At 47.5% G+C, this 26,452-nt stretch overlaps 1 protein-coding gene across 2 annotated transcripts; it reads right to left on the bottom strand.

Moving 5' to 3' along the window:
• Positions 1–1,173: 1,173 nt before the first annotated feature.
• Positions 1,174–26,452, bottom strand: dab2ipa (DAB2 interacting protein a). Of its 2 annotated transcripts, XM_084025145.1 has the most exons (22): positions 26,378–26,452; positions 24,932–25,050; positions 21,811–21,913; positions 20,203–20,279; positions 18,894–19,003; positions 13,665–13,809; positions 13,415–13,587; positions 12,631–12,902; positions 12,297–12,505; positions 11,441–11,585; positions 10,082–10,226; positions 8,223–8,459; positions 7,251–7,440; positions 6,820–7,043; positions 6,540–6,631; positions 4,186–4,662; positions 3,436–3,710; positions 3,246–3,359; positions 2,892–3,014; positions 2,663–2,742; positions 1,915–2,002; positions 1,174–1,773 (listed from the first exon to the last, which is right to left on the bottom strand). In XM_084025145.1, the coding sequence occupies exons 1-22, from the start codon at positions 26,436–26,438 to the stop codon at positions 1,603–1,605; spliced, it is 3,630 nt and encodes a 1,209-aa protein (XP_083881271.1). In that variant the 5' UTR covers positions 26,439–26,452; the 3' UTR covers positions 1,174–1,602. The 2 variants fall into 2 exon arrangements, with proteins under 2 accessions (XP_083881271.1, XP_083881272.1); XM_084025146.1 differs by lacking the exons at positions 18,894–19,003; positions 20,203–20,279; positions 21,811–21,913; positions 24,932–25,050; positions 26,378–26,452 and adding an exon at positions 15,020–15,162.

Here is a 26,452-nt window from a genome sequence, read left to right as displayed (position 1 = left end):
GAGTTCAGTCTGGTTCAGGAGAGTCCAGCAGAGTTCAGTCTGGTTCAGTAGAGTCCAGGACAGTAGATGTGTGTGTTCACAAACTATTCATCACAATTTAAAAGTGTTAACTGTTTTACAATAAAATCTGATATTTATATTTAATTCCCTGAAACACAAACTAACGTCAAACTCTCTGAACTAAGGAAGCCCAGAACAGTCAACACACTGAGCTAGGCTAACCGAGACCTGATCTGTGTCTAGGTATCACTGCCACAACAAAAGTGTCGGACTGTTCCTTAAACCAAAATCTAAACATAAAGAGCCTAAAAAATGCTGAATATATACACTGTTGACCTGTCGTGTCTTTAAATAAAGTTTAGCTTTCAAATAAACATGAGCCATATACAGACAAAGGTTACAACAATTGGACCAAAGCGATTCCAGTTAGACCAGAGCCATACGCAGGTGTTGTTGTTCCAGTGACACCAGTTAGACCAGAGCCATATACAGGTGGAGTTGTTCCAGTGACACCAGTTAGACCAGAGCCATATACAGGTGGAGTTGTTCCAGTGACACCAGTCGGACCAGAGCCATATACAGGTGGAGTTGTTCCAGTGACACCAGTCGGACCAGAGCCATATACAGGTGGAGTTGTTCCAGTGACACCAGTCGGACCAGAGCCATATACAGGTGGAGTTGTTCCAGTGACAACAGTCGGACCAGAGCCATATACAGGTGGAGTTGTTCTAGTGACACCAGTTAGACCAGAGCCATATACAGGTGGAGTTGTTCCAGTGACACCAGTTAGACCAGAGCCATATACAGGTGGAGTTGTTCTAGTGACACCAGTCGGACCAGAGCCATATACAGGTGGAGTTGTTCTAGTGACACCAGTCGGACCAGAGCCATATACAGGTGGAGTTGTTCTAGTGACACCAGTTAGACCAGAGCCATATACAGGTGGAGTTGTTCCAGTGACACCAGTCGGACCAGAGCCATATACAGGTGGAGTTGTTCTAGTGACACCAGTTAGACCAGAGCCATATACAGGTGGAGTTGTTCTAGTGACACCAGTTAGACCAGAGCCATATACAGGTGGAGTTGTTCCAGTGACACCAGTTAGACCAGAGCCATATACAGGTGGAGTTGTTCTAGTGACACCAGTCGGACCAGAGCCATATACAGGTGGAGTTGTTCTAGTGACACCAGTCGGACCAGAGCCATATACAGGTGGAGTTGTTCTAGTGACACCAGTCGGACCAGAGCCATATACAGGTGGAGTTGTTCCAGTGACACCAGTTAGACCAGAGCCATATACAGGTGGAGTTGTTCCAGTTATAATAATGATGCGTTTGGTTATTTGGAAGTTTCTGGCTGTCAACAGGAAATTGCAAAATGAAACAGGATATGATATCGGACTTCATAAAATGTTCAAAAAGGAAACATGCAAAAACAAAACATAGTAACTGAGGGGTAACCTAGCAACAGGTCAGAGGTCAGATCCATCTCTCTTGAAGGGGATTGTAAAAGAGTCTGTGATTGGTTGATAAAAAAGGCATGGTTATGAGTTAGCCCCTCCCCTCTGCAGTCAGAGCCAATCAGAGCGCAGCAGCCTGTGACTCAGCAGTTGCCGGAGTTCCGGAACTCTCCGTTCTCGGTGATCTGCAGAGATGACGTGTTGCTAGGAGACAGGCCATTCCTCTGTGATGTCACAGCGTACCGCTCCTTCAGCTGAGTCAGAGCCGCCATCAGACGGCTGTTAGCTGCATCTAGACTCGCTATCCTCTTCTCCTGAGAGACAGACAGGACGAGAGCCAGACAGGAAGGAAAGACGTTTATTTTAATACTGCTTTACTTACTTACTCAACAAAATAAAAAACAGAGCTAGAAAAGTGTCGTCTCAGACAGACAGACAAACAGACAGACAGGTACCTGTGCCTCTATGATCTTCTGTTTAGAATCCACCACAGCCTGCATGTCAGAGTGATCCTTCTTTAGCTCCTCCTCTACTGCCATCAACCTGCACAGGTGAGTAGAGAGAGATAGACAGGTGAGGAGACAAATAGATAAGTAGAGACAGACAGGTGAGTAGAGACAGACGGGTGAGTAGAGACAGACGGGTGAGTAGAGACAGACAGGTGAGTAGAGAGACAGACAGGTGAGGAGACAGACAGGTGAGGAGACAGACAGGTGAGGAGAGACAGACAGGTGAGTAGAGAGAGACGGGTGAGTAGAGACAGACAGGAGAGTAGAGAGACAGACAGGTGAGTAGAGAGACAGACAGGTGAGTAGAGAGACAGACAGGTGAGGAGACAAATAGATAAGTAGAGACAGACAGGTGAGTAGAGACAGACGGGTGAGTAGAGAGACAGACAGGTGAGTAGAGAGACAGACAGGTGAGTAGAGCGACAGACAGGAGAGTAGAGACAGACAGGTGAGTAGAGAGACAGACAGGTAAGTAGAGACAGACAGGTGAGTAGAGAGACAGACAGGTGAGTAGAGACAGACGGGTGAGTAGAGACAGACGGGTGAGTAGAGAGACAGACAGGTGAGGAGACAGACAGACAGACAGGTGAGGAGACAGACGGGTGAGTAGAGAGACAGACAGGTGAGTAGAGAGACAGACAGGTGAGTAGAGACAGACAGGTGAGGAGACAGACAGACAGGTGAGGAGACAGACCTGCTGATGATGCTGTTCATCTGAAGGTCCTTGTCGTCCTGAAGTCTCCTCAGTCGGCTCTCTGTGTCCTCCAACCGTACCTGAAACAAACGCACAGTGTGTACATCTACTTCACATTTACACATATTTAGATATTACATAGATGTATAATACATATATTTATATTCTTGAATGAATCAGATCAGTGATGCTGAGCCATGACAAACTCCAGGTAGACCCCGTAACACACCTGGTACTCCTGCAGCATGCGCTGGTTCTGCTGATCCTGGACCAGCAGTCGGGCTTCACACTCGTCCTGCCGCATCGCTGCAACTCGCAACTTCTCCTGCAGTAAAGAGATCTCTTGCTGGTACTACACACACACACACACACACACACACACACACACACACACACACACACACACACACACACACACACACACAGTCAGTCCCAGGAGAACCAAAATAGAACCAGTAAAGGTCCAGTCGGCCCAGTAGTACAAGTTCAGGTTCAATGGACACAGTAGAACCAGTAGAACCAGTAGTACTAGTACACATCCAGTAGTAACAGTAAAGGATCCAGTCCAGGTTTAGACTCCTACCTTCTCTATGAGGGCGTCGTCATGACAACTGTCATCTGTCTCGCCGTAGGAAGTGGCGGAGTTCATATTGAGCAGCCAGGCGGCAGTCCGGTCCAACGCACAGGGAGACGGAGCCTGACCACACACACGGAGGGTTAAACCAACAGAGAGGTCAAAGGTCAGACTGACAGGTTACCATGGTAACAGTTACCTTGGCAGCAGGTCGTTGTTTCTCAGGGCTGTCTCCTTTAGACGAACAGGAAGTCTGTCTGAGTCGTGACTGGCCACTGCTCGGCCAATCAGGGCTCGATGACATCATGCTGCCGGAGGTGGGGCGAGGAGGGTAGGCGGAGCCTCCCCCGCTGCTCAGCATGCTGGGTGGAGTCCGACCTCGAGGAGGACCAGGAGGAGCAGAGGAGGGGGGAGGTGGCTGGTCGATCCGTCTCTGAGGACCCGAGGAGGTCTGGCGAGGGGGGGCGGAGCCACCTGATGGGGAGGGGCATCAACAGGGATATTATCATGCCATGAAAGCTGAACAAAGGTCAAAGGTCACAAGGTCAAAAGTCACAGACTCTGTTAGTACCAGTTCCTGCCAGGCCCTTCCGGGGGGCGGGACCGGATCAGGACTGGGAGAGTTTCACATGTTGTGACAGGAGATTCAGGTCAACTCAGGTGTTTCAGGTGGATCTGGTCTCTGAGGACACCTTAAAGCTTTGGTTTAATCTGGATGTTGTTCAGAGACCAAAGAACTGATCCACCTGGAGAGACCTTCTTCTCACACTAGTCAAACAAACCGGATTTCACGCTAAATCTATGGTACAGCTCAGGGACAGGTCCTACATTCAACCTGGACTCGTACCTGAGAGGGTCTCAGAGAAGGACAGGTCCTAGGTTCTACCTGGACTCGTACCTGAGAGGGTCTCAGAGAAGGACAGGTCCTAGGTTCTACATGGACTCGTACCTGTGAGGGTCTCGGAGAGGGACAGGGCTCGTCTTGAGTACTCCTCTCCACTGCTGCTGCTCGACATGGCCGACATCCTCTCCCCCCTCTCCCCCCCTCCCAGTCCCACAGACATCTGGGTCAGAAACGCCGGTTTGGTTGCCACGGTGGTTCTGTCGTTGGCGTTCCCCTGAGACCCCGCCGAGCTGTCTGAGGGCGTGGCGTCTGCTGGCTGCTGCTGTGGGCGCGGTGACGTGGTGGTCATGTGATACACAGGGTTCTGGAAGGAGAGGGGGAGGAGCCCCGTTCTGCGCTGCCATTGGCTGTCTTCAAGGCCGTCGCTAGGAGAGGAGTCCTGCAGATCGACCAGAGACAGACTCCGGCTCTCATTGGTTAGATCCATCCCCTCCCTCCGGTCCCCATTGGTCATCTCAAAACCAGCATCGTTCTCATTGGGCTCAGAGTACGACGAGCTAGGAGCCGGAGATCCCTGCAGGCCTACAGGAAGTGACATCAGCAGGGCAGGAAAGGTTAGATTGAGAGGTCAAAGTTCACACGCTGTGGACAGTTAATGTTCAATGGTCTATAGGGACATGATGGAGATGGATCCAGAGCAATTCCACAAGCAATTAAAAACAGAGACAGAGGTCTACCCAAACACCAGCTTGAATAAGTGGGTCTTAAGGTGCCCTTTAAAGATCTCCACAGTATGAGCCAAGCTAATAGGGATGGGTAGAGCATTCACAGCTTGTTCCAACGGCTGTGAAAGCTCTACCCCCACAGGTCTTTAGGTGGCTGCGGGGGACTGATAGAAGATTCAGATTTTCTGACCTAAGGGAGAGTGTAGGGTTGTGGGGGAGAACCATGTAGTGCCCTATACTGTATGTCAGTGTGAGTGTTTTGAAATGGATTCTGTAGGATACTGGTAACCAGTGAAGGGAGCAGAAAAGAGGGGTGACATGGGAGTATTTATTTGATTTTGTAAGTAGCCTTGATGCAGCATTATTGATGGGCTGTAGGCGGTGGAGGACACACGATTACAATAGTCAATACGGGAAGAGACGAAGGCGTGGATGAGCATCTCCAACTCAGTAGTGGAGACCACACCCCTAAGTTTGCTAATGTTGGGCAGATGGAAGAAATGTGTTTTAGTGAGTGATTTAATGTGAGTTTCAAATGACATGTGATTTGTCAAATGTCACCCCTAGGTTTCTCAGGCTTGGGTGGACAGCAAGTGACAGGGGCCCAATGCTATGATTAATCATGGGTAGACTACTGTCAGGAGCTATGATTAGCACCTCTGTCTTATCAGTGTTTAACTGCAGAACATTTTCTGCCATCTAATAATTTATGTTGTCAATGCAGTCAAGGAGTCTTGTAAGACTGGATGTCTCATTTTGTTTAAAGGTGAAATGAAGTTGTATATCATCTGCATAACAGTGATATTTGATGTTAAAACTGCATATGATCTGACCTAGAGGCAGTATATATAGGGTGAATAGTATGGGCCTAACACTGAACCCTGTGGAACACCACATGACAGAGGTGAGGACGTGGAGAGATAGTCTCCAGATGAAACTGAAAAACTCCTATCAGTGCGATATGACATGAACCAGTCTAGGGCAGTACCAGAAAGGCCCACCCAATCATTTAACCCCTTGATCCGTAGATGATGATCAACAGTATCAATCTCATACTAATATTCCTTTCTCTTGTACTCATCAAATGTCCTGCTGCTCCTATTTGATTGTAGTTAACTTTTGTTATCCTGATAAGAAGACCTTTTGGTCTTTTCCCCTTCCTGGACTGTCCAAAACATCCTTATCTCACATTGATTGATCAAGGCCTGATGAATGGCCTCTGTTGAGACATTGTATAGAGAAACCCAGCTGCCCCGAGAGCAGCCACACCTTCGACTTCTCAGGAAGTCTCTTCCTCTTGGAAGAGACGTGTATCGAGTCAATGCAAATCCACTCATCACAACCTTCTCCTTGTTCTCTGTAAACTCTGTATAAAACTCTGTTTAGCCCCACTCTCATCAGAAAGGATTTTATGGCAACGCTGTGACTTCCTTTTTCCACTGTCAGTGATTAAACCTCATCTGAACCAGCCACAGAACTGGACCTGAGGAGTTTTTCTTCCACACTACCAACAACAAATGGAACACCAGATCCTCCAGATTTCTGCCTAAATAAGTGTTTTCTCTCCACAAGGTGGCGCTGTAATTCTGCTCCTGATGATGTTGGGACTCTGAAAATCCTGATCCTGTTCTAGTCCTGCTCTATGTGTAAAGTGTCCTGAGATAACTTCTGTTGTGATATGAAAATATAATAAAATTGAATTGAGATAATGTCTTGATAAAGGTCACAGGTTACCCGATGCTGGCTGCAGACTGGATCCTTTGGTGACGAAGAACAAGTCTTTGTTTTCTGGAGTCGGAGACGGGAGTCTGGTGAAGTCTACCACACTAAACACACAATGGCCAATCATTAGCAGGGAGACCTCTATAATGACATCACTATATATATATATATATATATATATATATATATATATAGGTGTGTGTGTGTGTGTGTGTGTCAAGGTGTGAATTAAATAGACAAATGGCCCCCAACTGATCTGGATGCTAATGCTATCAGGACACATGATACGAACCCTCCCTCCAGTCCGACACCACCCTGTAGGCCCATGGAGGGATTACATGCCGCCAGAGGAGGGGAGAGGGGCGGGGACAGAGGGGGTGGGGACATCGGGGGCGGAGACACCACACGCTGATGCTCTGGAGACAAAACAGGATTGGACACGCCCCCAGGGTTCGCCAGCGCCACCGACACCTCTCTGATGATCCGGGGAAGAGGACCGAGCTTGGACAGACATGACTGGAGACAGACAGAGGGACAGACAGACAGGTCAATATATCCGTCTAGTTCTCAGATGTACATTAAACATGAAGCTAGCAGCTCATTAGCTACGTAACTCTGTTAATCCAAAACGTTCTTATATCTGCTGCAACAACTCTATTATTGAAGCTCAGTGGTCCTGAGTCTGGGTCTCCAGAGTCTGGGTCTCCTGAGCAGGTGTGTTACCTGGTCCAGCTCCGTCAGCAGGGTATGGAGGCTGGACAGCTCTCGGCCGAGGTCGATGTACCCGTCGAAGCCGCCAGTGTGGTTCAGTCCGTCGGGGTTGGAGATCTCCTGCAGGAAACGCTGCATGCTGCTCCACTGGCGCTCCACAAAGTCATTCATGAACAACATGTACTCCTCTTTAGTCCCGAACCTGCAACCACAGGGGTCAGTCAGGTACAGGTACCAGGCACACATACAAGCAACAGGTACACACACAAGTAACAGTTACACGCACAGGTACACATACAGCTACCAGGTACACGTACACGTACAGGCATACATACAGGTACACATACAGATAACAGTTACACATACAGGAACCAGGTACACATACAAGTAACAGGTACAGGTACACGTACCAGGTACCAGGTACAGCTACCAGGTACACGTACAGGCATACATACAGATAACAGTTACACATACAGGAACCAGGTACACGTACCAGGTACAGGTACCAGGTACAAGGTACAGGTACCAGGCACACATACAAGCAACAGGTACACACACAAGTAACAGGTACACGTACAGGCATACATACAGGTACTCATACAGATAACAGTTACACATACAGGAACCAGGTACACATACAAGTAACAGGTACAGGTACACGTACCAGGTACAGGTACAGGTACCAGGTACAGGTACCAGGTACAGTTACCAGGCACACATACAAGCAACAGGTACACACACAAGTAACAGGTACACGCACAGGTACACATACAGCTACCAGGTACACATACAGGCATACATACAGGTACACATACAGATAACAGTTACACATACACATACACATACAGGAACCAGGTACACATACAGCTACCAGGTACACGTACAGACATACATACAGGTACCAGGTACACATACAGGTAACAGGTATATCTAAAGCTCACAGTAAAAAAAAATAGTTCCTTCAAAATAAAAGCCCAGACTCACTTGCTGAAGTTGGCAAGGTTCTGGATCACCTTGGCGATGAGGGTCAGGGTCCTGGCAGAGCGTTCGTCGGGGTACTCCTGCATCAGGTCAAACAGCGACGGTGACATCACAGCTGGACACAGGAAGCGCAGGAACAATGAGGCACTGATGAGGCGCTCGCTGATGTCTGGTCGCCCACGGTTACTGCACTCCTGTCGCCATGACGCAAACACCTCCTTCAGCTCCCTGGGGAAGACCCTGAGTGACAAGGAGGAGCATTATTATTGTTATTATTAGTATTACTATTATGATTATTATTACTATTATCTTCATCTTCATCATCATCTCCAACAGCTTATCCGGTGTTGGGTCGCGGGGCAGCAGCTTTAGCAGGGGAGCCCAAACTTCCCTTTCCCGGGCCACATCAGCCAACTCTGACTGAAGGATCCCGAGGCGTTCCCAGGCCAGTGTGGAGTTATAATGTCTCCACCAGTCCTGGGTCTTCCCCGTGGCCTCCTCCCAGCTGGTTGCAGCTGAAACACCTCCCAAGGGAGGCGCCCAGGGGGCATCCTTACCAGATACCTGAACCACCTTAGCTGTCTCCTTTCAATGCAAAGGAGCAGCGGCTCTACTCTGAGTCCCTCACGGATGACTGAGCTTCTCACCCCATCTCTAAGGGAGACGCCAGCCACCCTCCTGAGGAAACACATTTCGGCCGCTTGTACCCGCGATCTAGTTCTTTTGGTCATGACCCATCCCTCATGACCATAGGTGAGGGTAGGAACGAAGATTGACTGGTAGATCGAGAGCTTTGCCTTCCGGCTCAGTTCTCTTTTCATCACAATGGTGGGGTACAGCAAATGCAATACCACCCCTGCTGCTCCGATTCTCCAGCCAATCTCACGTTCCCCATTGTCCACTCACTCGCGAACAAGACTCCAAGGTACTTGACTCCTTCACTTGGAGTAAGGACTCATTCCCTACCCAGAGTAGGCAGTTCATCATCTGCAAAAAGCAGCGATGTGATCCGCAGCACAACTGCAAACCCTCCTCCCCCTGACTACGCCTCGATATCCTGTCCATGAATATCACAAACAGGATTGGTGACATAGCGCAGCCCTGGCGGACGCCAACCCCCACTGGAAACAAGTTTGACTTACTGCCGAGTACCAGAACACAGCTATCGATTGGATGGCCCTAAGAAGTGACCCGCTCACCCCATACTCCCGCAGCATCTCCGAAAAAATATCCTTGGGGGACCCAGTAATACGCCTTCTCCAGGTCCACAAAACACATGTAGACTGGATGGGCATATTCCCAGGCCCCCTCCAGGATCCTCGCGAGAGTAAAGAGCTGGTCAGTTGTTCCACGGCCAGGACAGAATCCACATTGTTCCTCTTCAATCAGAGGTTCGACTGTCGGCCGAACCCTGCTTTCTAGCACCTTGTAGTAGACTTTACCAGGGAGGCTGAGTAGTGTGATACCCCTGTAATTGGTACACACTCTCTGGTCCCCCTTTTTGAACAGAGGGACCACCACCCCGGTCTGCCACTCCGAAGGCACTGTCCCTGACTTCCATCCAAATGTTGAAGAGATGTGTCATCCAAGACAGCCCCTCCACCACCAAAGCTTTCAGCATTTCTGGACGGATCTCATCAATTCCCGGGGCTTTGCCACTGAGGAGTTGTTTGACTACCTCAGTGACTTCCACCAGGGAAATTGACGAGGATCCTCCATCAGCTTCCACTTCTGCCTCTACCGTAGAGGGCGTGTCAGTCACTGTTATTATATTATATTATTATTATGATGGTTATTATTACTATTTAAAACACGTTTTTACAGTGTGGGTATATTTGTGTACTCTGTGTATATTTGTGTACCTGTATGAGTCGAGGATCTTGCAGAAGGCTAGTTCGCAGCACATCCTCAGGTTGGCCTGATGTTCTGCGAGGTCAGAGGTCGCACAGCGGGACGGGTCGACTTCACAGTTCTCATCAGACTCGTAGAGAGCTTTAATGAACTCGCCTGAACACACACTCGCACACACACACACACACACACACACACACACGGAAACACTTTAATACACACATATACACACACGGAAATACACATAAAACAGACATACAAGTGTGTAGTGTAGTGTTGTGTGTAGTGTAGTGTGTGTTGTGTATAGTGTGTACTGTAGTGTTGTGTAAAGTGTGTAGTGCGTATTGTGTTAATTGTGTAGTAGTGTGTTAATTGTGTAAAGTGCGTAGTGTAGTGTGTGTTGTGTAAAGTGTGTAGTGTTGTGTTGTGTAAAGTGTGTAGTGTGGTGTAGTGTAGCGGTGTGTGTATTGTTGTGTAAAACGTGTAGTGTAGGGGTGTGTGGTGTTGTGTAAAGTGTGTAGTGTGGTGTTGTGTAAAGTGTGTAGTGCGTGTTGTGTTAATTGTGTAAAGTGCGTAGTGTAGTGTGTGTTGTGTAAAGTGTGTAGTGTGGTGTTGTGTAAAGTGTGTAGTGCGTGTTGTGTTAATTGTGTAGTAGTGTGTTAATTGTGTAAAGTGCGTAGTGTAGTGTGGTGTTGTGTAAAGTGTGTAGTGTGGTGTAGTGTGGTGTAGTGTAGCGGTGTGTGTATTGTTGTGTAAAACGTGTAGTGTAGGGGTGTGTGGTGTTGTGTAAAGTGTGTAGTGTGGTGTTGTGTAAAGTGTGTAGTGCGTGTTGTGTTAATTGTGTAAAGTGCGTAGTGTAGTGTGTGTTGTGTAAAGTGTGTAGTGTTGTGTTGTGTAAAGTGTGTAGTGTGGTGTAGTGTAGCGGTGTGTGTATTGTTGTGTAAAACGTGTAGTGTAGGGGTGTGTGGTGTTGTGTAAAGTGTGTAGTGTGGTGTTGTGTAAAGTGTGTAGTGCGTGTTGTGTTAATTGTGTAAAGTGCGTAGTGTAGTGTGTGTTGTGTAAAGTGTGTAGTGTTGTGTTGTGTAAAGTGTGTAGTGTGGTGTAGTGTAGCGGTGTGTGTATTGTTGTGTAAAACGTGTAGTGTAGGGGTGTGTGGTGTTGTGTAAAGTGTGTAAAGTGTGTAGTGCGTGTTGTGTTAATTGTGTAAAGTGCGTAGTGTAGTGTGTGTTGTGTAAAGTGTGTAGTGTTGTGTTGTGTAAAGTGTGTAGTGTGGTGTAGTGTGGTGTAGTGTAGCGGTGTGTGTATTGTTGTGTAAAACGTGTAGTGTAGGGGTGTGTGGTGTTGTGTAAAGTGTGTAGTGTTGTGTGTACCGAGGGCGTCCTGCAGGTACTTCTGTCCAATCAGCTTCAGGTATTCTTCGATGCTCTTCGTTGCCAGTGTGTTCTCTCTGAAGATCAGCTGGTCATTGTCACGGCAACGGTCCACCTCTGACATCATCAGGTCCGTCAAGAAGTCCTGCAGAATGGGGTCAAAGGTCATCCTTATTCAGTCCAATAAAACTCTATGGGTGGGGTCAGGGGGATGATGATGGTTGGGGTCAGGGGGATGATGGGTGGAGTCAGCGGGATGATGATGATGGTTGGGGTCAGGGGGATGATGGGTGGGGTCAGGGGGATGATGATGGTTGGGGTCAGGGGGATGATGATGGTTGGGGTCAGGGGGATGATGGGTGGGGTCAGGGGGGTGATGATGAGGGTCAGGGGGATGATGGGTGGGGTCAGGGGGGTGATGATGGTTGGGGTCAGGGGGATGATGATGAGGGTCAGGGGGATGATGGGTGGGGTCAGGGGGATGATGATGGTTGGGGTCAGGGGGATGATGGGTTGGGTCAGGGGGGTGATGATGGTTGGGGTCAGGGGGGTGATGATGAGGGTCAGGGGGATGATGGGTGGGGTCAGGGGGATGATGATGGTTGGGGTCAGGGGGATGATGGGTGGGGTCAGGGGGGTGATGATGGTTGGGGTCAGGGGGGTGATGATGAGGGTCAGGGGGATGATGGGTGGGGTCAGGGGGATGATGGGTGGGGTCAGGGGGGTGATGATGGTTGTGGTCAGGGGAATGATGGGCGGGGTCAAAGAGATGATGATGGTTGGGGTCAGGGGAATGATGATGGTTGGGGTCAGGGGGATGATGATAGGTGGGGCCTAGCAGATTGGGTGTGGCTACCTTGGCCTTCCCCGTGCTGTGCAGGATGTGAATTAGTGTGGCGGCGAGCTCTTCTTTGGCCCTCAGGCTGATGGAGGCCTCTAGGGTGGTGCAGAGCAGCAGGTAGTTGGAGCTGATGTACTCTGCAAACTCTTTGTACTGCTCCATCGGCAGGATGATGATGCTCTGATACCGAGCTTTGACACGCACCATCGGCACAGTCGACTTACCTGGAACAGGAAACAGCATGAAAACAGAGCTGATCTTCATCAGACCTGATCCTCATCGGACCTGGACCTGCAGGTTATGCATACACTGAACACCCTAATAAAGTTTGCCGTAGAGATCCACCTACCGCGACTGGTACTGGGTGTGCTAACTGAGTACCATTTCTCCACCAGCTGTCTGCCGGTCACCATGGCGACGGGGATGTTGACCAACCCGACGTAGCTACTCTTGTCTTTTTTCCTCTTCCTGTCGGTGTCTTTGTAGAGATGGAGCGTGATGGCGTTGATGGATGGCAGGCTGGTGAAGTCAAAGCGCTCGCCCCAGAAGATGTTGTCAGTCTTCAGCTTACAGGACGTCCGAGCATACAGGCTGTCGTCCAGACACAGCTCCGAGAAGTACCTGTAGTACAAATACCACCATTACTACCACTGTCGTCCAGACACAGCTCCGATAAGTACCTGTAGTACAAATACCACCATTACTACCACTGTCGTCCAGACACAGCTCCGAGAAGTACCTGTAGTACAAATACCACCATTACTACCACTGTCGTCCAGACACAGCTCCGATAAGTACCTGTAATACCACCATTACTACCACTCCTTTAGTACAAATACTACCATTACTACCACTCTGTAGTACAAATACTACAATTACTACCACTCCAGTAGTACAAATACTACCATTACTACCACTGTCGTCCAGACACAGCTCTGAGCGCCCCCTAAAACAGACTCTGGTGTAGCGCCCCTAAAGCAGACTCCGGTGTAGAGTCCCCTAAAGCAGACTCTGGTGTAGCGCCCCTAAAGCAGACTCTGGTGTAGCCCCCCTAAAGCAGACTCTGGTGTAGCGCCCCTAAAGCAGACTCTGGTGTAGCCCCCCTAAAGCAGACTCTGGTCTAGCCCCCTTACCTTTTCTTGGCGGGCAGGTCCTTGGCTTCGACCACCCAGACTGTTAGGACGTTCTCCAGCCGCCGGCTGTTGTCCTTGTTGGGGTGAACAGCTCTTCGGAGGTTCTCCATCCATTTATCTCTTTCGGCCGCTGAACGACATGAGAAACACTTTGTCCCTGTGGACGTCGTTACCTAGGAGACGCAGGGTAGCAGGTCATCACCACGGAAACACAGGGTGACTGTGACTGTGAGTGTGTTGAGTGTATCACCTCGAAGCAGTAGTCCTGTCCCAGAAGGGAGGAGTGAACTGGTTTGATGACCACTGATTGGTCCATCCTGAGCTCCAGAGATGACACACAGCTGGCGCTTAACAACGACTCCTGGCTACCATAAGGCAGCCGCCGCATCACAGCCCTGTTGGAGCAGAGTGCATGATGGGACTGTAGTATAAAGGGACTCTGGTTCAAGTTCACTGCCCACCTCTGCTTGCGTAGCATAGCACACCTTTAGCATAACACACCTTACGTAGCTTGTTGTCTAAAGCTAACGTTGGTTTTGTTGTCTAAAGCTAACGTTGGTTTTATCATCTCAAGCTAACGTTGGTTTTGTTGTCTAAAGCTAACTTTGGTTTTATCGTCTCAAGCTAACGTTGGTTTTGTTGTCTAAAGCTTACGTTGGTTTTGTTGTCTAAAGCTAACTTTGGTTTTATCGTCTCAAGCTAACGTTGGTTTTGTTGTCTAAAGCTAACGTTGGTTTTGTTGTCTAAAGCTAACTTTGGTTTTATTGTCTCAAGCTAACGTTGGTTTTGTTGTCTAAAGCTAACGTTGGTTTTGTTGTCTAAAGCTAACGTTGGTTTTATCGTCTCAAGCTAACGTTGGTTTTGTTGTCTAAAGATAACTGGTTTTATCGTCTCAAGCTAACGTTGATTGAACGTTGTGCTGAGCAACATGAAAATATATTAAAATTGGGTGTGTGTACTTCAATGAGGAGATTTTAATTTGGTGACTTGTTCAGGTACTGCAGTAAGAATGTGTTGTCAGTTGTCTCCTGGTTTGCTCTAAAATGTTATCGACACATTTCACACAACCAAATATACATATGTCATAATGCAGTTTTAAAACCCTTTCTGGTGTTTGAGATGGTGTTAGTAAGGGGTCCCCACACACACACACACACACACACACACACACACACACACACACACACACACACACACACACACACACACAGGATAATCTGCTGTCCTTCAGTTAGCTCGTTAGCTCTCATCATTATCTTAACGAGCTGCTTTATGCTAGCAGCTTACAGCTTCTGTGTGTGTGTGTGTACGTGCGTGTGTGTGTGTGTGTGTACATGTATGTTTGTGCTGCTTAACCTTGTTAAGCTAAACATGTTGGCTAGCATACCAGGCTAGCTATGTGCAGACTGTAATGCACAAACAAATGCGCACACACGCACAGAGACACACACACACGGAGAGAAACACACACACACCGCCCCCACTAACCCCCCCCCACCCCACCCCAAACACACAGAGACAAACACACACACACACACACACACACACACAGGGGTCCTCTCTGCGAGGACAAAGGCTTCTTCATGCAGATCGTCTGTTACTCACCGAGCATCCTGAGGATGAGGAGGAGGAGGAGGAGGGGGGGGGGGGGGGGGGGGGCTAGGGATCCATGTTCTACTTCAGCAGCAGGAGGAGGAGAGAGAAAGAAAGATGGAGGACCTGCCTATTCTGATGCCGATTGGGAAAAAAGGCTGAAGACCTGGTTGTCTGCCTCTCTGTCTGTCTCTCTGTCTGTCTCTGTTAGCTTGCTGCTATCGATGCTACACGGCTTCAGCAGCTCTCTCTCTCTCTCTCTCTCTGACTGTGTCTCTATGTGACTCAACCTCCCTCTGTCAGCAGTGGCCCCTCCCCTGCAGCTAGGCTGCCCTACTTCCTCTCCTCCTCCTCTCCTTAACTGTCTCCTCCTCTCCTCTTCTATCCTCCTCATCTCCTCAGCTGTGAGTGTTAAACCCCCTTCAACAGTTCATTAATTTTTCCTACAATCATCCAATAAAACAATCACAACCATCTGATCGGGGTGACTGTGGCTCAGTTGGTAGAGTGGGTTGGCCAATGTTCGGAGGGTCGGCGGTTCGATCCCCGCCCTTGTCACTGTGTCATGGTCGTTGTGTCCTTGGGCAACACACTTCACCCAGCTTGTCTCGTGTGAATGTGTATGACTGCTGTATGTTTGAGGTGGGGGTCGGAGGGGCCGTAGGCGCAGAACGGCAGCCACGCTTCCGTCAGTCTGCCCCAGGGCAGCTGTGGCTACTATGGTAGTTTACCACCACCGGTATGACTGTGTGAATGAATGGAACCCTGTCAGAGCGCTTTGAGTGTCTAGAAAAGCGCCATTCCAATCCATGATTATTATTATTATTATTATGATTGTAGATGTGATTGTAGATGTGATTGTAGATGTGATTGTAGATGTTATTGTTGATGTGATTGTTGATCTGATTGTTGATCAGATTGTAGATGGGATTGTAGATGGGATTGTTGATCTGATTGTTGATCTGATTGTAGATGTGATTGTTGATCTGATTGTTGATCTGATTGTAGATGTGATTGTTGATCCGATTGTAGATGTTATTGTTGATGTGATTGTTGATCTGATTGTTGATCAGATTGTAGATGTGATTGTAGATGGGATTGTTGATCTGATTGTTGATCTGATTGTAGATGTGATTGTTGATCTGATTGTTGATCTGATTGTAGATGTGATTGTTGATCTGATTGTTGATCTGATTGTAGATGTGATTGTTGATCCGATTGTAGATGTTATTGTTGATGTGATTGTTGATCTGATTGTTGATCAGATTGTAGATGTGATTGTAGATGGGATTGTTGATCTGATTGTTGATCTGATTGTTGATCTGATTGTTGATCTGATTTCAGATGTGATTGTAGATGTGATTGTTGATCTGATTGTTGATCTGATTGTTGATCTGATTGTAGATGTGATTGTTGATCTGATTGTAGATGTGATTGTTGATCCGATTGTAGATTTGATTGTAGATGTGATTTTTGATCTGATTGTAGATGTTGTTGGGACCTCACTAGTTGGGACTACACAATGCGGCCTACAAAAGCCTACACATGTGGTCAGAACAAAGGGACAAAGGGGATTAAAAACTACACCGCCATTTTAGTTTCACGTCTCACCTAGGTGCGAAGTGCAACGTCACAACTGGTGCCCTATTGGCTGACAACCACAGGTACCCCAGGGGGTCCCCGGCAGCAGCCGTGAACTATATAAACCAGCACCATCTTAAGAAGCTCTCTTCTGGTTCTGCTTCCAGCTCTCTCTCCACCAACAGGAGGTGGTCTCCTCCACCCGCAGCATACCGCTGCCACAGGAGACCAACTTATAACGTCTGCAGCGTTTCCTTTGTCCTAGGCCACAGTCATCTCGCTACAGACTGTTTTTCCACGTTTTCCTGATCCTGAGAAATCGCCAAACCGCGCGATTATCTCTGTGTTCGCCTGCAACAAGAGGAACCAAGCCGGTTCCTGCATTCCTTTTCCCAGCTCCTGTCTGAAGTAAGCTGACTAAATCGCCAAGCCGCGATTATACTGCCGCCCGCGGAAGAAAGAAACACAAACTCTTTTCTTTATTCAAGTTTGATCAACGAGAGGAAACACGCTCCGCTCTCGTCTGGACTAAGCCGACTCATCACGACCCCCGCTGCCGCCGGGATTCCCGAACTACCGCCGTCGCGTTACGGAACGCCGTCATCGCCAGGACGGACTCGCAGCTTAGGCAACGACACCAGTAAGAGGCTATCAGTCTGGGCAGAGACATAAGTGATAGTGTAGGATATGCTTGTAATTCTTGCTAACGTGTTTTAAGTTCTGATTGCGGACCGCCGAGTCCGTTGTTTATGTGCTGTGGTATTTGAATGCTGATTGTGTACCCACGCAGCTGGGTTGATTTCTGTAACAGTGTTTTTTGACTAACCTCAGCCATATTTGCGAGCTCAGTAAGCCTCTACTATCAGTTAAAAGACCGGTCTCGCTGAATAAACGCCAGTTCATTCACGAGCGCCCGTGTGATAGCAACACGCCTCCTGAGCCTCAGAATATTGCGCGCACATTCTCCCCCTCTCTTTGTTTGTGTCCCGCTAACGCACACACACGCACACATACATCGCCCCCCCACACGTGTCCTACGCCAGCTGTTTCCGGCGGACGCTAAGGAAATAGCTCCATCTGGGGGCGGTACCCGGCCACCTCTCGCTCTCTCTCGCGATCCTATCGGACGTCAGTGGCTCCGCCCCTAAACGCTGTGAGGAATAGCTCCATTTGGTGGCCGCACCCGGCCATCTCTCCCTCTCTCTCTCGCTCTGTCTCTCTACGCACACGCACGCACGCACACGCACACACACACATACACACACACACACTCCACGTGTGTCTCTCTCTTTTGTTTAGCTTAGCTTTGTGTGTTAGGTAGTTAGGTAATAAGGCTTTGTTAATTGCAGTGTTATTGATTGTGATCATTGTTACTGATTTTAATAAATCTTATTATATTATAACTAGCGGTCTCTTGTGCTTGTTGTGTATATGTCACTGGATAACAGCAGGTTGTGAAGGCTAGTGCTTGAACTTCACGCCCTTTTTAATTGTTAGATTGTTTTTATACTTCTATGCCAATGATCACGATGATTGGCATGTGAGTATAAAACCTTTATATTGAGATTGAATACAGGTTTAGGTTATCTTTTCCCTGATCCCAGGGTGGTGCCCCGTTTATTCATGATTATATCATGATAATATATTAAATATAATTATTAATATCGATAATCATATTGACATTAATAATTGTCTGTTGATAACCAAATCTGCTCCTGCTACAACCCCAACAATGTGATTGTAGATGTGATTGTAGATGTGATTGTTGATCTGATTGTAGAAGTGATTGATCAGATTGGAGGAGAGACAGCTGTGGGGATCTCGTGATCCCACCGAGATGCATCGCTAGAAAACCTTGGTTTCCTTGGTTATAGGCATATACTTCCTGTTGGGATGTGGTGAGTTGGAAAGAACCATGAACGGCTGACTTAAATGTTTTTTATTTCCATTATTGGACCTTCATCTACTCTGAATGCAACCTGGAGACTTCCTATTGACAACGGCCCTGTTCAGAATGAAAACCCTTTCATCAGGTCTGATGTGCCCCCCCCTCCACGGAGCCATAGTCTTTTCTAAACGGGTCTAAATGAATACAGGACTCTTTGAGGACTTGGTAATGGTGTCTGGTTTAGATAAGTATCTCTTCATGGAGGATCGACATGATCAAACCCTTTTTCTTCAGTTCACCCCTGAACATGTGTGACAGGACCACAGTATGAGATCAAGACCCTGTTCAGAGTTCACCTGGACTCAGCTAAACCTCCTCCCCCTACTACCCCCAACCCCACACTTATCTATCTGTCACCTGGTGTCAGCGGTGTTGATCAGGTGGGTCTTCATGTTGCCGGGGCGACACAGTTTTGGCTGAGAGTGAGTCCGACGAAGAGACTGTTTCAACCTCCGGGACAGAAAACCCTGAAGAAAACCAAGTCATCAGAGTTAAACATTTCTCTGACATTATGTGTTTTAGAATTTCACAAATTTCAGCTTTCCATTAAGTTTTAACTTATGGTGATGTCATCAAATATTAATACAGTAAAATATGCAACTCCAAAGAACCAGGAGCCAAATCCCAGTTTCAGACATCCTCCCCACATTAAAGACTTTCCTCTTGGGAAAGGTTTATACTTAGGGCCGGCTAAGGCTTGTGTTGCACCAGCCCTTAGTTCAGCTGCTACAGGCCTGGACTGCTGGAGGACTGAGCCCCTCCCTCCTCCTCTCCCTCTCCATCTGGATCCATCATGACCCATTAATGTCGTCACTAACTGGACTTCTTCCCATCTGTCTTTGTGCTTTCTGGCTTCGCAGGTTTCCATGGTTAAACCTGTATAAAACTATTAGTCATACTATTATTATCATTATTAGTATTCAGTTATATTCATGTTGTACTATTACTGCTCTGATTCCATGCAGCATATGCTTTGATTATATTATAATTATTATTTAGGTAATTGTGGACAGATGACATCCATTGATCCTCTGAGGGTTTGCTTTATCTGGTTCACATCGGTGTCCTGGTTCAGATTAGGGTCCTGGTACAGAGGATGTCATATTGTACAGATTTTTCCTCTCTTTCATATTATTCTGTATATGTAGAGGTGAATCATTCACTCAAATGACATATACATTTGTAGTTCTATGTTATCACTCTGGGACGCTGCAGACGACTGGTTCACCTGTAGGTGGAGCCAGTCAGCTGATCTACAGCAGCTCAGCTTCTGTTACCATGGAAACGGCAGGCTGATCCCCATGGGAGGTGTGTCAAGCGAAGCACATTTTAAACAACCACAGTTAAGCTGAGTGCGGACCAAGATGCAGATAACACAAAGAAAAGAAGAAGAAGATGATGAAGATGAGGAAGAAGAAGAAGATAAAGCTGAAGAAGAAGATGATGAAGATGAGGATGAAGAAGAAGATGAAGTTGAGGAATAAGAAGAAGATAAAGCTGAAGAACAAGATGATGATAAGGAAGAAGAAGATGTCAGCCTGAACACAATGAGAAGCTCATGGGGAGAGGAGAGTCTTCAGCTGAGGAGTCTATATGAGGAGTGTGTGTGTGTGTGTGTGTGTGTGTGTGTGTGTGTGTGTGTGTGTGTGTGTGTGTGTGTGTTCACCGTCACTCTGGTGGTGGGCCTGTCCAGGGCGGAGCTACTGGGCATGCTCTGGCGGCGGACCCCTCTCTTTGGAACATCTGGAACAGACGGAGTGCATCATGGGAATGCGTGTGTGCCGTGTTGGCTCCATAGCTGTTGCCATGGTAACTGGCACTGACAGAGTTGCCATGGTAGCCAGTAGCAAGTGAATGTGTGCCAAGACATGAAAGAGAGGGAGGGACGAGACTACTGTCTATGGATTTGTTTATATATATATATATATATATATATATATATATATATATAGGGTTTCACATCTCTTTGTGATAAATGATTGGATATGCATCTAGATACACAGGTTACGATTCGATTCAAAAACGATATCCTTTAATTACAGACCGATTCGATTCGAATCCATTCCATACAGTGTAAGAAGGATACGATTCGATTCTACGGTTAATATTTGTTGTAGATATTTTATTAAATAAAGAAGCCGATTCTATGAAAGTGACAGTACAATAGTTTCTTTTCAAATATGTAAAATACCACATATCCCCAAGCATTGTGGCTGTATGGCACTGGCAACAAAAAAAAAAAAAACAGAACAACAAAATCACACGTCAATGTATTTATTTTTAGACATGGACCAATAAAAAGTCTGTCTGAATCATTGGATGGCGGTCACAGGACAGCGTCGTGGACGCTACCCGTGCTGCGGCGCCTCTTATGGTGCAAGTTGAGACACAAGCGATGGACATTCAAAGCCGTCTGTCTCTCACGTGCGGTCGTGAAGTGCCTGCGGTCACACGGCAGCGTCGCAGCCGCCTACCTGTGCTGCGCCCGCCTCTCCACCTCCACCTCCTCCATGTTCCGTGTTGTCCCTTGTTTATAACTCATACCAGCTAGCCAGCTACGGCCTTTCACGGGCAGCTTCAGCTCTCGCGTTGTTTTAGAGACGCTGGTGTAATGCCGCCCATAGATATGATGCGGCCGACCGCTTCAAAGTCTCGCGATACCCGATCCATGACTCTGTAACCGATTCATCTAGGAATTCATTGATCATTCGTATCGATTGAGGAGGGTGCTACCGATGCAGCCGTATCTCTCACTTGTTGAACCGAATATCCGGTCGCATCGGTTTATCGTTTACAACCCATATATATATATATATATATATATATATATATATGTCCACAGCCGAGAATATAGCAACCAGCAACAAGCCCAGTGCATTCTGGGTGTAGGTCTTCTAACTTTGAGCCAGCAGACGGCCCAGATTTATGAAACACTTACAATTAACTCATGAGCGTTGCCATGGTAATGGCAAATATCAGATTATAAAATGATTATTGTGACATGTCGTCAAGATTAACAGCTGATCCCTGCTGCAGTCAGACAACCCCCCCACACACACAGATTACATCTTTCTTACCGTCTTCAGAATCAGCGTCAAAGTCCACATCCATCGTCTGCCTGTCTCTGTCTGTCTCAGTGTCTCTCTCTCTATCTGTAACTGTCTGTTTGTCTCGAACTGTCTTTCTATCTGTCTAACTGTATGCCTATCTCTATCAGTCTGTCTGCCGCTGCCTTCTTCTGCAGCGGTTTTTAAATCCCTCACGTCCTCCTTACCTTTGTGGGCGGAGTCAGGAGGTGCTGAGGTCAAATGGAGGGAGTATCTCAGCAACCACACGGTGCAAAGCTCCGCCCTCTCTGCTAGAAAAAGAGGATGAGCCTGAAGAAGAGGAAGGAGAGAAGAAGCTAATTCAGACATATATATACACATATATATATATATATATATATATATATATATATATCCCGGTCAGGACAAAACATCATCCAGTAAGGGTCCTTAGGCAAAGACCCCTCATGATATACCGGCCTACCTCAGGCATGAATTAACACAAATTATAGAGTCATACCGGCTCCGACGTCGCCCGGGCCAATAAGGTCTGCGTCAGTTGCTAGGGGACCAGGGCAAACTGATGAGAAATGGGCTACTGGAACGAAACACAGATGGACGAGGGCAGAAAATACGGAGTTGTTGGAATGCTACTATACAAGCAATCCCCCCAACCAGCAATTGGGTTCCAAGCCCCAACACCAACAGCCTCAACACAAGAGCTGCTGACCTGAGAAGGAAGATCGTGACCAAACTAGAAACCTGGAGCCCCCGATGAATACCGAAGCTGCCAGTTGCCAAGTACCTTCAGGAGATCTACTAGTGGACAGCACCAGGCCCCGATATGATCCATACGTACTGGCTGCCCTGAACGCCTAGCAGCACAGATGAACCAGCTGCTGAGGGATGGGACCCACCCAGAGTGGCTAACCCAGGGCAGGACAGTCCTAATCCTGAAAGACCCCCAGAAGGGACCCGTCCCATCCAACTACCGGCCAATTACCTGTCTCTGCACAACATGGAAGGCCCTGTCAGGCATCATTGCGGCAAAGATGAGTAAGCATATGGCTCAATACATGAGCGAGGCACGGAAAGGAATTGGCAGTAACACCAGAGGAGCCAAGCACCAGCTACTGGTTGATAGAACAGTCGCCCGAGACTGTAAGAAGAGACAAACCAACCTGTGCACTGCCTGGATTGACTACAAGAAAGCCTACGACTCAGTGCCGCACACATGGATACTGGAATGCCTGGAACTGTATAAGATCAACAGGAACCTAAGGGCCTTCATCCAGAACTCGATGGAAATGTGGAAGACAACCCTAGAGGCCAATTCAAAGCCAATTGCCCAAGTCAACATCAAGTGCGGCATATACCAGGGATGCACTATCACCACTGCTGTTCTGCATAGGCCTGAACCCCCTCAGTCAGATCATCACGAAGAGTGGCTACGGGTACCGATTCCGTAGTGGGGCAACAATCAGCCACCTGCTCTACATGGATGACATCAAGCTGTACGCCAGGAGAGAGCGAGAAATAGACTCACTGATCCACACCACCAGGATCTACAGCGATGACATAGGGATGTCATTCGGATTGGACAAGTGTGGTCGGATGGTCTCAAAGAGAGGCAAGATGATCAGGACTGAGGGGATCGACCTACCAGAAGGCAACATAGGTGATATCCAAGACAGCTACAAGTACCTTGGCATCCCACAGGCTAATGGAAACCATGAAGAGGCCACAAGGAAATCAACCTCAGCCAAATACCTCCAGAGAGTAAGGCAGGTCCTGAAAAATCAGCTGAATGGTAAGAACAAGGTCCGAGCCATCAACATGTACGCACTACCAGTCATCAGATCCCCCGCTGGTATCATAAGTTGGCCAAAGGAGGAGCTAGAAGCCACAGATATCAGGACAAAAAAGCTCCTCACCATACACGGCGGGTTCCACCCCAAGTCCAGCACCCTGAGGCTATACACTAAGCGGAAAGAGGGAGGCCGAGGGCTAGTGAGCGTCAAGGCCACGGTCCAGGATGAAACATCGAAAATTTGAGATTACATCGAAAAAATGGCCCCGAAGGATGAACTGCTAAGTGAATGTCTCAGGCAGCAGAACCCTGATGAGAGTGCGGAGGAGGAGCAGACCACCTGGAGGGACAAGCCCCTACATGGCATGTACCACTGTCAGATAGAGGAAGTGGCTGATATCAAGAAATCCTACCAGTGGCTGGAAAATGCAGGACTGACAGACAGCACAGAGGCACTAATCATGGCAGCACAAGAGCCATAGAGGCCAGGATCTACCAGAGCAGATCAGACCCCAGATGCAGACTGTGCAAAGAAGCCCCTGAGACAGTCCAGCACATAGTAGCAGGGTGTAAGATGCTAGCTGGATCAGCGTACATGGAGAGGCACAACCAAGTGGCTGGGATAGTACACAGGAACATCTGCAACCAGTATGGAATAGAAGTACCCAAATCCCAATGGGCCATACCACAGAAGGTGACTGAGAACAACAGGGCCAAGGTTCTGTGGGACTTCAGCTTCCAGACTGACAAACAGTGGTGGTGATAGATGTGGCGATCCCAGCTGACGCCAACATCAGGAAGAAGGAACACGAGAAAATTGAGAAGTACCAAGGGTTGAAAGAGCAGCTGGAACAGATGTGGAAGGTCAAGGCTAGCGTGGTCCCCGTGGTAGTGGGGGCACTTGGGGCAGTAACCCCCAAACTGGGAGAGTGGCTCCAACAGATCCCAGGAACAACATCTGAAGCCTCAGTCCAGAAGAGTGCAGTCCTAGGAACAGCCAAGATACTGTGCAGAACCTTCAAACTCCCAGGCCTCTGGTAGAGGACCCGAGCTTGAGGATGACACAGATACCACCCCACCAGGGGTGAGAAGGAGATTTTAAAATCTTTACAGTGTGTGTATGTATGTATATATATATATATATATATATACTGTATATACGCACACATACATATATATACATATAATTTATACATATATATTAGGGGTGTGAATCTTTGGCTTCACAGTGATTCAGTACAATACAGTAGTATAGTTGGCGATTGGATTCAAGGACAATTTTTTTTAACGATTCGATTCTGTACTATATATATATATATATATATATATATATATATATACACATACATACATATACACACACACACACACACACACACACACACATATATATATATACACATATATATACACATACATATACATATACATATATATGTATTTATATACATATATATATATATGTATTTATATACATATATACATATGTATATATGTATATAGTTTGTTAAATGTTAGTATTGCGTTTGGGTTCCTACCTCCAGGTCACTCAGCATCAGTAACTGAGAACCAGACAGGATGCAGAACATCCTGCTCCAGACATCAGGCTCCGCCCTCCGACCGCACGACAGCCAATGGCTGGACGAGCTTTTCAAATCTTTGACATCATCACAACATCGTTACAGCAGCAGCAGTACTCTCTCTACTCTCTCTCTAACAGGAGTAATACTGTATAGATCAATCAAGAAGGTAATAATGAGTTTATTATTATTGATGTCAGCAGTGATATGCTTTGATGTGTCGTAGCAGAAAGAGCTTCAGGTCGACTGTGTTTTATTGTTACTTCTAGTGGGCAACTAATTGTTTGGAGAAGTTGCAGGTAAATGGGTAAAGCACACAAAGAACAGGTTAAGAAAACAGGTGGACAACAGGTAGAGAACAGGTGGACAGAAGGTAGAGAACAGGTAGAAAACAGGTGAAAGACAGGTAAAGAACAGGTGGACAACAGGTTGAGAACAGGTGGCCAACAGGTAGAGAACAGGTGGACAACAGGTAGAGAACAGGTAGAAAACAGGTGAAAGACAGGTAGAGAACAGGTGGACAACAGGTAGAGAACAGGTGGCCAACAGGTAGAGAACAGGTGGACAACAGGTAGAGAACAGGTAGAAAACAGGTAGAGAACAGGTGACCAACAGGTAGAGAACAGGTGGACAACATGTAGAGAACAGGTGGACAACAGGTAGAGAACAGGTGGCCAACAGGTAGAGAACAGGTGGACAACAGGTAGAGAACAGGTGGCCAACAGGTAGAGAACAGGTAGAAAACAGGTGAAAGACAGGTAAAGAACAGGTGGACAACAGGTTGAGAACAGGTGGCCAACAGGTAGAGAACAGGTGGACAACAGGTAGAGAACAGGTAGAAAACAGGTGAAAGACAGGTAGAGAACAGGTGGACAACAGGTAGAGAACAGGTGGCCAACAGGTAGAGAACAGGTGGACAACAGGTAGAGAACAGGTAGAAAACAGGTGAAAGACAGGTAGAGAACAGGTGGACAACAGGTAGAGAACAGGTAGAAAACAGGTGAAAGACAGGTAAAGAACAGGTGGACAACAGGTGGACAACAGGTAGAGAACAGGTGGACAGAAGGTAGAGACCAGGTAGAAAACAGGTGAAAGACAGGTAAAGAACAGGCAGCCAACAGGTAGAGAACAGGTAGAAAACAGGTGAAAGACAGGTAAAGTACAGGTGGACAACAGGTAGAGAACACGTGGCCAACAGGTAGAGAACAGGTAGAAAACAGGTGAAAGACAGGTAAAGAACAGGTGGACAACAGGTAGAGAACACGTGGCCAACAGGTAGAGAACAGGTGGACAACAGGTGAAATATGAGTGAGAAGGCCATCCACCAGCAGGTTCCTGTCGGCTCCTTGGTGGAGGCAATGTGGCGTCTGATTGGTGGTGATCAGTTGTCAATCATCAACTCACCAATCACATTCAGCCAGCCGATGTGTTCACACCTGGACAGGTGTTTCACCAGCTCCTCCATGGTAACAGGGTGTT

The sequence above is a fragment of the Eutrigla gurnardus genome (genome assembly GCF_963514095.1).
Source record: "Eutrigla gurnardus genome assembly, chromosome: 13".
NCBI classification, from domain to species: Eukaryota; Metazoa; Chordata; class Actinopteri; order Perciformes; family Triglidae; genus Eutrigla; species Eutrigla gurnardus.
The sequence above is the reverse complement of the archived record's forward strand: the minus strand, read 5'-3'. Positions and strand labels throughout refer to the sequence as shown.

Coding starts and splice junctions, on each gene's coding strand:
- dab2ipa (XM_084025145.1), bottom strand. CDS start 26,438: ATGGAGGAGCTGGTGAAACACCTGTCCAGGTGTGAACACATCGGCTGG. Junction 12,506..12,630: donor CACACCCAGTACCAGTCGCG/GTAGGTGGATCT, acceptor TTCCTGTTCCAG/GTAAGTCGACTGTGCCGATG. Junction 1,774..1,914: donor AGAAGATCATAGAGGCACAG/GTACCTGTCTGT, acceptor TCTGTCTCTCAG/GAGAAGAGGATAGCGAGTCT.